This window comes from Adelges cooleyi, unplaced genomic scaffold, assembly GCF_023614345.1.
Source record: "Adelges cooleyi isolate 19-005CV unplaced genomic scaffold, UGA_ACOO_1.1 ACOO_flye_CR_arks_rails_tigmint_CR_PRNA_1, whole genome shotgun sequence".
NCBI classification, from domain to species: domain Eukaryota; kingdom Metazoa; phylum Arthropoda; class Insecta; order Hemiptera; family Adelgidae; genus Adelges; species Adelges cooleyi.
In genome coordinates, this window is record NW_026095751.1 from 4,085,398 (window position 1) to 4,098,522 (window position 13,125).

The 13,125-nt window shown below is 26.8% G+C and overlaps 1 protein-coding gene across 3 annotated transcripts in view; it reads left to right on the forward strand.

The window, feature by feature from the left end:
- The window catches only part of LOC126833091 (scavenger receptor class B member 1), a 65,333-nt gene that overhangs the window by 41,231 nt on the left and 10,977 nt on the right, over positions 1–13,125 (forward strand). For all 3 annotated transcript variants that reach the window (XM_050564243.1, XM_050564245.1, XM_050564251.1), the window contains exons 3-4: positions 9,584–9,675; positions 10,374–10,534. In XM_050564243.1, the coding sequence (XP_050420200.1) occupies positions 9,584–9,675; positions 10,374–10,534 (253 nt within the window). The remainder of the gene's footprint in view (positions 1–9,583; positions 9,676–10,373; positions 10,535–13,125) is intronic.

The following is a 13,125-nucleotide window of genomic DNA, read 5'->3' on the forward strand; positions in this document are numbered from 1 at the left end:
AATTACATTAAACGGAACAACAAATAAGCATCAAATTGTTGTATAAAAGTATTTATTTTTGGTCTATTAGTTAACTAATGTTACTTTTGTGTGTTTTTTTTAAAAAAATTTTAATATTACAGTTTAAAGTGATGACTAGACCTAGTAAGGTCCTTACCTAACCTAACCTAACTAATAAGGAAACTAAAATTCACACACAATAAAACAATTAAAACAATTTATGTTGTTCACAAAAGAGTTGTGATTAGATTTTGGACAGTTTTCTGGTATATCTTTTGGCCCAGTACCAACGAAATCAATATGGAACCACCTTGGAGCTAACCTGAATCATGTTATCAATTATTCGAATGCAGTGTTATCTATTGACTTTATCAGCTGTGCTCGCTAGTCGATTCCCCGCGCAAATTTAAACAAAACAGTGTGGCCAACTTGATTTGCTTGTAAATAGAGATATTACATACTATTATAATATTATCATTTTTGGCGAAATTCAACGCATACACACAAATATTGGCAAATGGTTTGGTTTTATTGTTTTCTATGTAAATTCGCTAATTTTATCAGCCATCACTATCTTAGCGTACGTTTAAAACATAAATTTGATAAACAACACAGTACACACATATTTGTTCGGGACGAACAATTAGGTAATTTATTAAGTCCTCCGGCTGACTACCTTCAATAACATCCGAGTCACCGAATTCACGGTGTAGTTTAGTAACGGTCAGATGAAAAAAAAATAAATGAGATTAAGAAAGGAAACTCTGTTACTTCAATATCAACAGTCACCGCGAATCACTCGAATTATTACGGCGCACCAGACCGTAGACTATTTTTTAGGCGTACATAAAGGAAACATTTCTCAACACAATTCGGTTTACGTCATAATATGCCAATTATTTATAATATTCTTTTGGTAGTGTAAAACATTACCTGAACTTGAAAAGAAATCCAGCGCAGCGGTCAGACGAAAACAGTATATAACTACAGACAGGCCAAGGAACTGTCTCAGATCATCTTCTTGATGAATAATACCATAACTGATAAAACCGCTTTATATGAGGAAAAAACACTTTATCCGCTTAGCTAAATAAAAAATACACAAGTTCAATTTTTTTTTAAGTGAAATATACAATAAAAGATGTATTAAAAAAAATTAAAAAACATTACCAAAACAAATAAGACTTTTCCTTTTGTTTTACATAAATTAAAATTCTTTAATATTTACCATCGTTATGCCACGTGCAACGCATATAAAACATATTTTTATAAGCAAAAAAAAGTGTTATTCAAATGTTAATAGAATAACATTTTAGTGGTATTTTTGAAATATGAATTGTATTTTTTTGCTTCAAAAATAAGTCACAAAATGTTGATTGTAAATGCATATTTTGTTGGGAAAAATGTCCTTTTTATTATTTAAAAAAAAAAGGTATAACGTCGATAAATTTGGTTTTACTGTGAATTTGTTTAAATGGAATCGTTAGACTTTTAATCTATACAAATATTGTGTATCAGTAAATACTGATTGAAATCTTTAAAAAAAAATGTCAACAAAAGATTTCCTACCGAGTTTAGTAAGGTTAGATTAGGTTAGGTTAGGTTAGGTTAGGTTAAGTTAGGTTAGGTTAGGTAAGCATTCAACACATTCATAGGACCTTACTAGGTTTACTTGTCAATTAAACTGTAAAGTTAAAAATTAAAAAAAAAAGAACAACAAAAGTGACATAAGTTAACTAAAAATCGAAAAATACATGTCTTATACAACAAATGTATAATACTTATTTATTGTTAAGTTTTATTTAATTAAGAAATTATTGTTTATTATGTAATTTTTAATTGTTTTATAACTTTGAACTATAAAATTAAAAATTAAAAAAAAAACAATAGTGACATAAGTTAGGTTAGGTTAGATTAGGTTATGACCTTACTAGGTCTACCCATCACTTAAATCTGTAAAATTAAAAATTAAAAAAAAAACAACAACAAAAGTGACAAGTATTATATCACCTACCGAGTTTGGTGAGGTTAGGTTAGGTAAATTGCAGCAAAAAAAAAATCCATTAATGTTTCCAAAAATATTGTCAAAAAATTTGGTAACAATCTTCAAATCTTTTTAAATCATGTTTTGACAGTCAATTAAAAATGTGTTTCGTAAATTTTATTTACATAACGTGTACTAAACATAATTATGTATAATAAATGTAATATAATAAATGTATTGTATAATACATTTTTAAAAAATGTCGTTTAAGTATATTATTAAAACGTTTTACATTTATTTTATTTTAAATAATATGATAATATTTCCACTGCTTTATTATTATAATTTTTTTTTTTTATTATTATAATAAATAAGGGCCTCGACTTCTGGGGTCATTAGTCATAAATTTTACATTAATTCTATATAAATGATTAAAATATAAGAGCTACAGTTTTATACATAGAAAATAGTGATCCACTTGTCTTTCCACTACTTTAATAATAATATTTAAACGACATGTTCAATACATTTCGCGTGATTAAAAATAAAAAAATATTTTTATCTTCAGCCAAAACTTGATTTTTAGACAAACTCGTTTTAAGCAATATAGTTTTTTTTTTTTAAGCTGTTCTAAGCTATTAACAGTCTGTTATGTGAACATCAGACAATTCAGTAGAACGCATTAGGTTAGACATCTTTTTTCATTTGTAATTTTCGTACAAAATTTTCGAATAAAAAGGTTTGTTGGAATTTCCAACTAGTCACGTTTTTTTTTTCAACAAGAATTTTAAGTTTAGTAGGTCAACAGGAAACGAAATCGAGAGTGGCTTTTATGTTTTTTTATTCAAGAATGAGCTTACCCGACGGTTTGTCGAACCCGGTTTGTCCACTCGGTTACATATTATATTATTATAGAGCTGTGTGTTATTGAAATGATAATATTATATTTTTAACACAGATAGGTAGTATATTATTATTACATTGGAGGAAGTTTTTTTTTTTTTTTTTAATACCTCATTGCACGCTGTTACGTGCGTGTACCTACCACGTTTATTGACCGAGATATGTAAGTATATATAATATAAATATATATATATATTATATATTACACTATATTATATAGGTACAATATATATATATAATATAATTAGGTACAGCAGCGACGGCGGTTAACCGAATTTCAAACCTAACCCGGTGCTTAAAAAGAGTGAAAGTTATTTTTTATTTTATCACTTGCCCACTTACATCTACTATCGTCTTAGTCACACCGGACTGAGATTTTATTTAAGACATTTAAGTAGGTACACATTTTTTATTTTTACATATATTATATTATTGTTTTCGGCACAATAAATCAAATAATAATAATAATTGTGCAACACTATAAACCGGTGTTGTGTACAATTTCATCAACAAAAATCTAAAAACAAGTTATTTTAAAAACAGACCGTTTCGTGTAGGTCAGTATTATAATAATAATAATTGGTATTTAGAATTTTGCAATTCGATTTTTTTTTCAGAGGAAAGGGAGGGGGAATAGTAATAAGACAGTAATGAGTTCGCTTCCGTTATTGTTTCTTGATATAACAATTTATATTGTAGGAAATCATTCCATAATTGCACTAATAATAGAGGTTTTCAATGATAAAAAAACTATGACAAATATTTAAAAACCGCAAAATTATAATATCCACAATGAAAACAAAATTTTACAGTTGGAAGTTTGACAAATCGAATGGCAATATTTATTATACTGTAACAATTTGTTGATTACAATTATTTATTTTTTCAACTGCCCTTTTACTTAACTTGTTTTATGAACATCATCAGGGGGTCGCAATAAGAGAAAAAATATGAAGTAAGCTAAAAGGCGAGATGCAGTGTGACCACAATGACGGAATTACATTTCCCTGGTACATAATTTTTAATCTTGTTTCACTACAGCAACATAATATGACTTATAAGTGACTATATTAACTATTGATAATAGTTGACGAGCATAACAACACTGTGCAGTGTTAAAAAACTTGTAAAAACAAAGTGTTTTTGTTTTTATTCAAAGTGGTCACACTGACGATCGCCTTCTTGATTTTATAATTAATGATGTCACAGCTTTATAATATGTTATTTTTACACTATGAATGCTATTGAACACTGGCATAACACAAGAATTTATTCTATAAAAATAATTACTATTATTACAACCTAAAGATAACACTATTTATTATTTATCACTACTCGCACTCGCCTGTGGACGTTTTCTGCGTTATAATTTATTAACAAATCTAAGCAATAGGTACAAATGGATTTCGCGTTAACATTGCCTATATGGGTTTTTTTTATTATTTCTATACATTACTTATTTTTATGCACTCTGAAGCCTCGAAACCAATTAAGTACCACCGTATTGCGTCTTGCAGTCAGTATAATAATATGATTTATAGTGCATAATAATATATAAGAAGGTGCGCTATTATTTAATTCCGACTAAGAAATAATAATATATATATATATACCTATTTTTTACTATGATAACGCTTGTCTAACAATAAGTTAATTACATTTGTACTACCGTCCCGTGTAATTATTATTATTGTCGAAACGATTATTATATTTCACCTGTTGACGGACAACACACTGACAAAAAAAAATGTTTTTCATAATTTTTCCAAAGTAGGTTTTCTAAGCAGAAGCAAAAAATAGTAGGTAACCGACATAATTGTTAATATTTCACAATCTGATGCACGCATACCTATATGTAGGTATACATCTTGTGACATCGGACATTAAGTCAGTTGTTAGACACGACTATCAGACCAAAACGTGAAGCTATGTAATAAACACCCGTACAGCTGCTGCTTCTTGCACGTTAAAGATGTTTCAGTTATAAAAAAAAAACTTTACAATTACTACAATTATTCTCAGAACGAAGCTTTTGTTAAAAAAAATCATTTGAACCGTTTTTTAACCACCACATAATTATTTGCAACTTATAATAATATGTTATTTTTAAACCATTAATACTTGGTACATAAACCAAAAAGAATAATCAGAAATATTAATAATAATGTATACACCGCATACTATAAGTGTGTATACTAAATGCATTAATGTGCTATTTATAAATCTATTATTAAACGCCTATTGTAAATGTGCTAGTGGCAATGAGTATAGTAAAATTGTAATTAAATAAATAAATAATAATAACAATAGTAGTTATTATTATACATAAATTGTATTTATTATATATAATCAAAACATATGTTATAATATGATATTGAAACAATAAATCAGATATAAATTGAAACAAATTATAATAATAATGATAAAAATCATACTAGCGTGTATACTTAATGCATTAATGTGCTATTTATAAATCAATTATTAAATGCTTATTGTAAATATACTATTAACATTAAGTATAGTAAAATTATTTTAGTATAATATTTTATATAAAATTATATTTAAATAAATACAAATAATAATAATAGTAATTATTAATATACACAAATTGTATTTATTGTATATAATCAAAACATATATTATAATATGATATTGAAATAATAAATCAAATATAGATTGAAACAAATAATAATAATAAATATCAAATCAAGTTTTAAATTACTTAACTATTTCGAACTTAAAGCAATAGTTTTCTTAAATTAAATACTATTTTGTCATACTAAACAAGTTATTTGTTTGTTTTTTTTATAATTCAAATATACATTATTATTTAAATTATGTGTGGTTTTTTTAATGATATGCAAAAGTTTCGATATTTTTTATTTTATTACAAAATCCTTCGTCTAATAATTTTGAGTGAATGTTAAATACATGTACATAGTTTAAGACTAACGTAACCTAACCTTACTGAACTAACCTAACCTAACATTACACTTATGAAAAATAACATTTTCAAGTCACAGCTATAAAGACATTGATAGAAGCTTTTCAAAGGTGTTAATAACATTTATTGAACAATTATACCTGATACTTAAAGAAGATATTTTTTTTTTTTAATTTAATTGTTTCGACGTTTATTTCATATTTTGCTTAAACAAAAAAACGTCCATCCAACTTTTGTTATACTCCTTGACATCTAGGTCATTGACGCGGTTGCGGCTAATTTTATTAAAAAAACAAAATCATAAAACAATATAACTGTAATAAAAAAAAAAATTGTAAAAATTGTAAAGCCGGGCCTTTGGGTGTTAAATAAAATTCAAGCACACGGATACTTAAATATCAGGTGTTAATGGTTATAGTAAAAAAAATTTATTGTAAATAAATAAAAAAAGCGAAGGGCAGATGTCGTTTGTGCTTATTACCTAACCGTATAGTGCTTTTTATTAAGGACGTACAATATTTTTTGACTGTAAACAAATTTTTATAATTTATAGTTTAAAACATTTTGTAACACCGTTTTGTAATAATTGTGTTGCGCCTACGTTGCGTTCAGAGGCCTTTATTTAACGATCCATAAACCATATTTGTGTTACAATCGTTCATTAATCATGACCACAAAACCGATCTTCACCGAACCATTCAGTGAACTTACTCACACACACACTATAACAACACTCCACCCGTGTGTATAATTATTACAGTATAATGTTATATAATGATACACCTATCTATATTGTAGGGTACGTGACGAAATAATCACCTGTGGTATTTTAATTGTCTAAAAAAAAAATATCCTGTCTGGTTAGGCGGCGATTAAGATTAATTGTTAAGTGTGAGAATTCAAAAAAAAAACGAACCACAAATAAAAATTGTCACGCCATTTTTTAAACTGAATTTAATGTGTGTATAATTTTAGGTTAGGTTTCTAAAAGCAGCTACTCGAGCGCCCTAATAATATTATATTAAATGTGCTATTAACAATAAGTACAGTCAAATTATAATATATTATTTTGTATAAAATTAATTTCAAACAAATAAAAATAATAACTACAATAGTAATTATTGTACATAAATTGGATTTATTATATATAATCAGAACATATATTATAATATGAAATTGTTACGATAAATCAATTGTGGATTAAAACAAATAATAATAATAATAATAATAATAATAAAAAAAATATCATACTAGTGTGTATACTAAATGCATTAATGTGCTATTTATAAATCTATTATTAAATGCCTATTGTAAATATGCTATTAACAATAAGTATAGTGAAATTATTATAATATAATATTTTATATAAAACTATATTTAAATAAATAAATAATATTAATAATAACAATAGTAATTATTGTTATACACAAATTGTACTTATTAAATATAATCAAAACATATATTATAATATGATATTGAAACAATAAATCAAATATAGATTGAAACATATAATAATAATAATGAATATCAAATCAAGTTTTCAAATCTTAACTATTTCGAACTTAAAACAATAGTTTTCTTTAATTAAATATTATTTTATCATACTAAACTGGTTGTTTGCAAAACGTCTAACGACTTACATTAGCTTTGAGATAATTTTAAATTTATATTTTTGTTTTTACCGGTAAATATTTTTAAAATATCAGCACTAGAAAAATGATGACTTGACATGTTTTTCTGACAACAACGCGAGTTTGCTTTTCGTGTCTTATCCAGTATCAAAACGGCTACGAATAATAATATAATAGTACTATAATTGATTTCAATTGGAAAACAACTTAATATTATACAAGTGACCTCAATAATAATAATAAAAAAAAAACACCGGCTATTATGATGGTATTCACTCCGGAACGGTTTTTTTTCTTATGAGAAAATAGCACAACGATACAAATTGTTGAAATACATAAATGAGCCATGCCAAATGTGACTATATCAATGACAAAAACCAAAAATATCAGCGATTTTCAGGAGGGTTATATTTAATAAACACCCGTTTTTGAGTTGATAAAATACTTGATCATCTTAGTTTATACATACTATCTAAAAGCATTGTTTCTAATTTGATGATACAAATTGAATTGGTTATTCAACGAATGTTAACTCCTAAAAACATAACAAGATTACAAGATTATTATTGACAGAAACCATCCTACAAGGATCCGTTTGAACCTAAGCAACTCAATTCTTTTAAAATAATTGCAATTTTTCTTTTTGAAAGCTTTTTTATTTATGTTAATTTGAAATGTTTTACAACCAATTAACGATAATTTGCTGAAAATATTGACTGGTAGCTACCAACGGTTTTGACAATAGTCGTTAAGGAAAACCAAGATCAATAATTATTATAATCTAGTTTATCTAGTACTGCTTGATATTAAGTATATCATTATGTTTATTAACAATAACAACTACTGTAGTGGTTTTTTTTTCAAATAATTTATTATACCTTTAATTTATTTTCGAAGCAATTAAATCAAATCGATTACATTCGTCGTAAATAAACATTGAAATAATAAAATTAAAAAAAAACAATTCTTCTTTAGTTATTAGGCATAATTGTTCAATAAAATTTGATATTAACATTTTTGAAACGCTTATATCAATGTCTTTATAGCTGTGACTTGTAAAATGTTATTCTCCATCAGTGCAATGTTAGGTTAGTTCAGTAAGGTTAGGTTAGTTTAGCCTTAAACCATGCTTTCAAAATTATTGGACGAAGGATTTTGTAATAAAATAAAAAAATATCGAAACTTTTGCATGTCATTAAAATAAAACAAATAAATAAAATAATAAAATACATTGGAATTATAAAAAAAAACAAATAACCAGTTTAGTATGATAAAATAGTATTTAATTTTAGAAAACTATTGTTTTAAGTTCGAAATAATTAAGTATTTGAAACTTGATTTGATATTTATTATTATTATTGTTTGTTTCAATCTATATTTGATTTATTGTATCACTATCATATTATAATATATGTTTTGATTATATATAATAAATAAAATTTGTGTATAATAACTATTGTTATTATTATTTTTTATTTATTTAAATACATTTTATACAAAATATTATATTATAATAATTTTACTATCCTTATTGTTAATAGCATATTTACAATAGGCATTTAATAAAAGATTTATAAACAGCACATTAATGCATTTAGTATACACACTAGTATGATATTTATTATTATTATTTGTTTGAATCAATATTTGATTTATTGTATCACTATCATTTTATAATATGTGTTTTGATTATATATAATAAATCCAATTTGTGTATAATAATAATTACTATTGTTATTATTTTTTTAATTTATTTAAATAGTATTTTACATAAAACATTAAGTTATAATTTTACTAAACTTAAAAAAAAACCAAATTAATCTTTCTTGATATTAGTATATATATATATATATATATATATATATATCACTATGTTTATGAACAATAAGAACTACTGTATCGGATTTTTTTCTTCAAATAATTGATTACACCTTTAATTTATTATCCAAGCAATTAAATCAAATCGATTACACCATTCGGTTTCACGCATTAAAAGGTATCGAATGGATACAACTCATTCATTTGACATTTTTATATAGTGTTTTTTTTTACATACTTATTATTAATAATTAATGTATATTTTGCGGTTTTTAATAATCTACGGTTATTGGTGTGTTCCAGGTCGATTAGCAGTAATTATAGTCGGCCTTGTGGCTCTAATAGCTGGATTGATACTATCTTCCGTTCCTTGGGTTCATTATGTAATACTAAAGGTATGTATTAACGGTTTTGTTACAAAAATTAATTTATATATATATATATATATATATATATATTTTTTTTTTTTTAATAATAATTTGTTCGCCAACGTAAGTATTTTACATAATTAGCATTTTACATTATTTGCCATTAGAACAAAAACCCGAACATTGTGCTATTTAGTACAGAATTATCTTGGCGCAAACATTTATTCAAAACTTATGTACATTTGGTTGCATAATAGTTTAGTTCCTTCGAGAGAGACTGTGTAGTCAATATATTAGCTGCACACTATACTCGTTCAAGTGATACTTTTTACACATATTCACAATAATTGCGCAGGGTAATTATGTTATAAACATGTTGGTCGATCGCAGTGAAGGCACAAGACCTTCATATTTCATTGATGTTTTTTTTTTAAATATGTATAACATTATAAATGTGTAAAATATTTCAACTTTTATAAATTGTATTTATTGTACACAAAAAAAAAGTGCGCTGTTCGATAGGTTCATGAACCTGAAAAAAAAAACAATTAGGTCGACCGACAAGTATGCTAATTATTACATTAGGTTTAATGAGAGAAATTTGTTTTGTAACACCAATAAACTACAACCGATGGTACCTTTACATCGATTGTACCTATTGGAAATAATATTAATTTGATGTAATAATAATAATAAGAATAATGAAAGAAACAAATTCCTTTCAGAACTTGAAACTATGGAACGGTACGCTAAGTTATCACTACTGGCAAAAGCCCGGCGTGTTAAGACTGACAAAGGTGTTCATATTCAACGTGACCAATCCAGACGGGTTTCTGCACAACGGTGAAAAACCAAAACTCCAAGAAGTCGGCCCGTTCGTCTACAGGTAAGTTTTTCTAACAGCCATGACTTGCTTGTAAACTTGGTTAGGTTAGGTTAAGTTAGGTTAGGTTAGGTTAGGTTGGGTTGGGTTAGGTTGGGTTAGGTTTATCCCACTTTGGTGACATCAAATTTGTCGTTTTGACTTGCAGCAAATTTTTAAACTTTAAGTAAAAGAAAAAAAGTGTCTTAGTGTCTTTGTGTCTATTTCTTAACCTTCTGACCAAGCAAGTTACTTAAAACGACCATTACGGTATGACGACGCATCAAGTTAACGAGTCGATCACTTTTGATCGTCACAAATAACTGCGATGACCAATTAATTATTTTTGTTGTAATTCGCCAAAGCAATTTTCCGGTAAAAATTCGCCTTTATGCACATAATGCACTGAGCGAAGCCATTAAGACCAAACGTGCCTCGCCGCGTTATTCAAATTATTGTTTAAAATGCATACGGCACAATGCATACGGATGATGATTATTAAAAAAAAAAAAAAGAAATTCATAGTTGAAATCAGATAAAATGCTTTTTTAGTATGTACATGAACAATAATTGGCGAATTGTACATTTATCATTGTCAGTTCATCGTTCGTTTCCGCACGAGTAGCAGACTTTTTGTTTTTAACAATAAAAGAAGTGCACCTACTTTATGTCGCAGAGGCTACATTATATATTAACTAGGTACCACTCATAATGTAATATTATGTACCTATTTAACTACAAGGATGAATATAATGGCGCACAACAGCGTTATTATGCTGCTGGTAAAAACTTTATTGTCAAACCACTGAAACAAAATTAACTAGTTTTCCAAATCGATATTCCACCTTTTTGCATTTTGGCACGGAAGAAGGGCTAAAATCATTTTAATGGGTTTCATTCAACATCGAGTTGATCTAGTACCAACTTAATATAACTTAACTTTCAGGTTGATAACCTAAACCCAATCTAATGGACGAAATCGAAGTTATTTGGAAAACAATTTTTTAATTTATTTTTCACAATACATTATATTATTAATCCTTAACTTGGCAGACCTCGAAAATCACTATTGAAAATTATTCGGTTGACTATATTAGACTAGTTTAAGGTCGCTGAATTAAAAAAAAAAAAAATTACATTTCCTGCTTATTTACCAATCATGTGTACAAAACATATGTAAAACTACTTTTAAACATTTCCTTCATTCAATTGTTATCTAATATTATAAAACTACCTTATTGGTTTTATTTTTTTTAACTAATTGAGTAAAATCTCGGTTTTGTAATAAATAAATAAATTTAAAAAAAACTTTTTCTAAATTATTTAATTTATAATACTAAATAAGATAATATAAAAATATTTAATTATACTATAACTATATGAACTACTGCATGAATTTTTTTATTTTTTATGATAAAATTAGGAATGATTAATATTACAATACAAATATATATGCCATTATAATGTGTTTACTGCATTCTATCGATATAAAAAAAAACATGCTTTTCTAAAAAATAGTAAAAAAAGGACTAAAAAGTTAAAAATAATAATACTACAAGAACAATATACCAATCAGTTGTAGCACATCTTATTTAAAATGTCACAATACATTATATTATTAATCCTTAACTTCGCAGACCTCGAAAATCACTATTGAAAATTACTCGGTTGACCGATAATTCAATTACTTTGAAAATTAACTAAAATTTTAAACAATGTTAAACATTAATAATTTTTGACTAAGTAGAAAACAAAGTCCCTCATAAATTTATCAGAATAATGTTTCATGTTGTAAGTTTTTTTGCAATTTAAATTTGGTTCTACGTGTGACACATACATTTCATAATTCTTAACTCTGAGTGAATGTGGACTTTGTGAGATCATTGCTCCAGTGGGGAGTGCACCATCTCGGTTTTATCTGACCTCAGGTGTATTATCCCAGGATGTTGTCTAACTATTGTCGACGGTCTATTATATTATGGGTAATTATTATAATACCCGCAATAGTGTTATTACCCTTTTTCGGAATCGGTCGAACGCAACGGCACGCGTGTTGCCAATGGGAAGGTCATCAAGGACGTTTGGTATATAGGGCGCCGTTTCACGGTTTATGGTCATTTTGTGCTATGGTGGTCCACGAGACGACTCTCTACACAGTTTTGTAATTCGCCGGCGACAAGATCTTCATTGTGCAATCCGCATAGCACAGCTATATACCTAACTACAATATGTACACACACACTCACAGAATATCATACAGCGTTCCAAGCGTTTCCAGTTGCAACGATAATGTGAATCTCTGTAGATCAGCAACACGATTTGAACCGACTTAGTTGGCCAGAAAGTTTAGATGAAAATACAAAATACCTTATCAAAATGTTCAGTAAATCAAACGCATACATTTAAGTTTCAAAAGTTACCCTTATTAAAATGTAATGAACCAATCTCAAGGTTCCCTATACTATGTTACGGAACAACGAAACATCTATGGGTTCAATATAAAACCTCAAATGAACGTTTATAATAATTCTGGGTTCTGGCAGGAAAAGAAAACCGTTAAATTATTATTAGTCCAGGCAAATCAGAAGAATAGCAGAAAGAATTCTGGAAAGCTG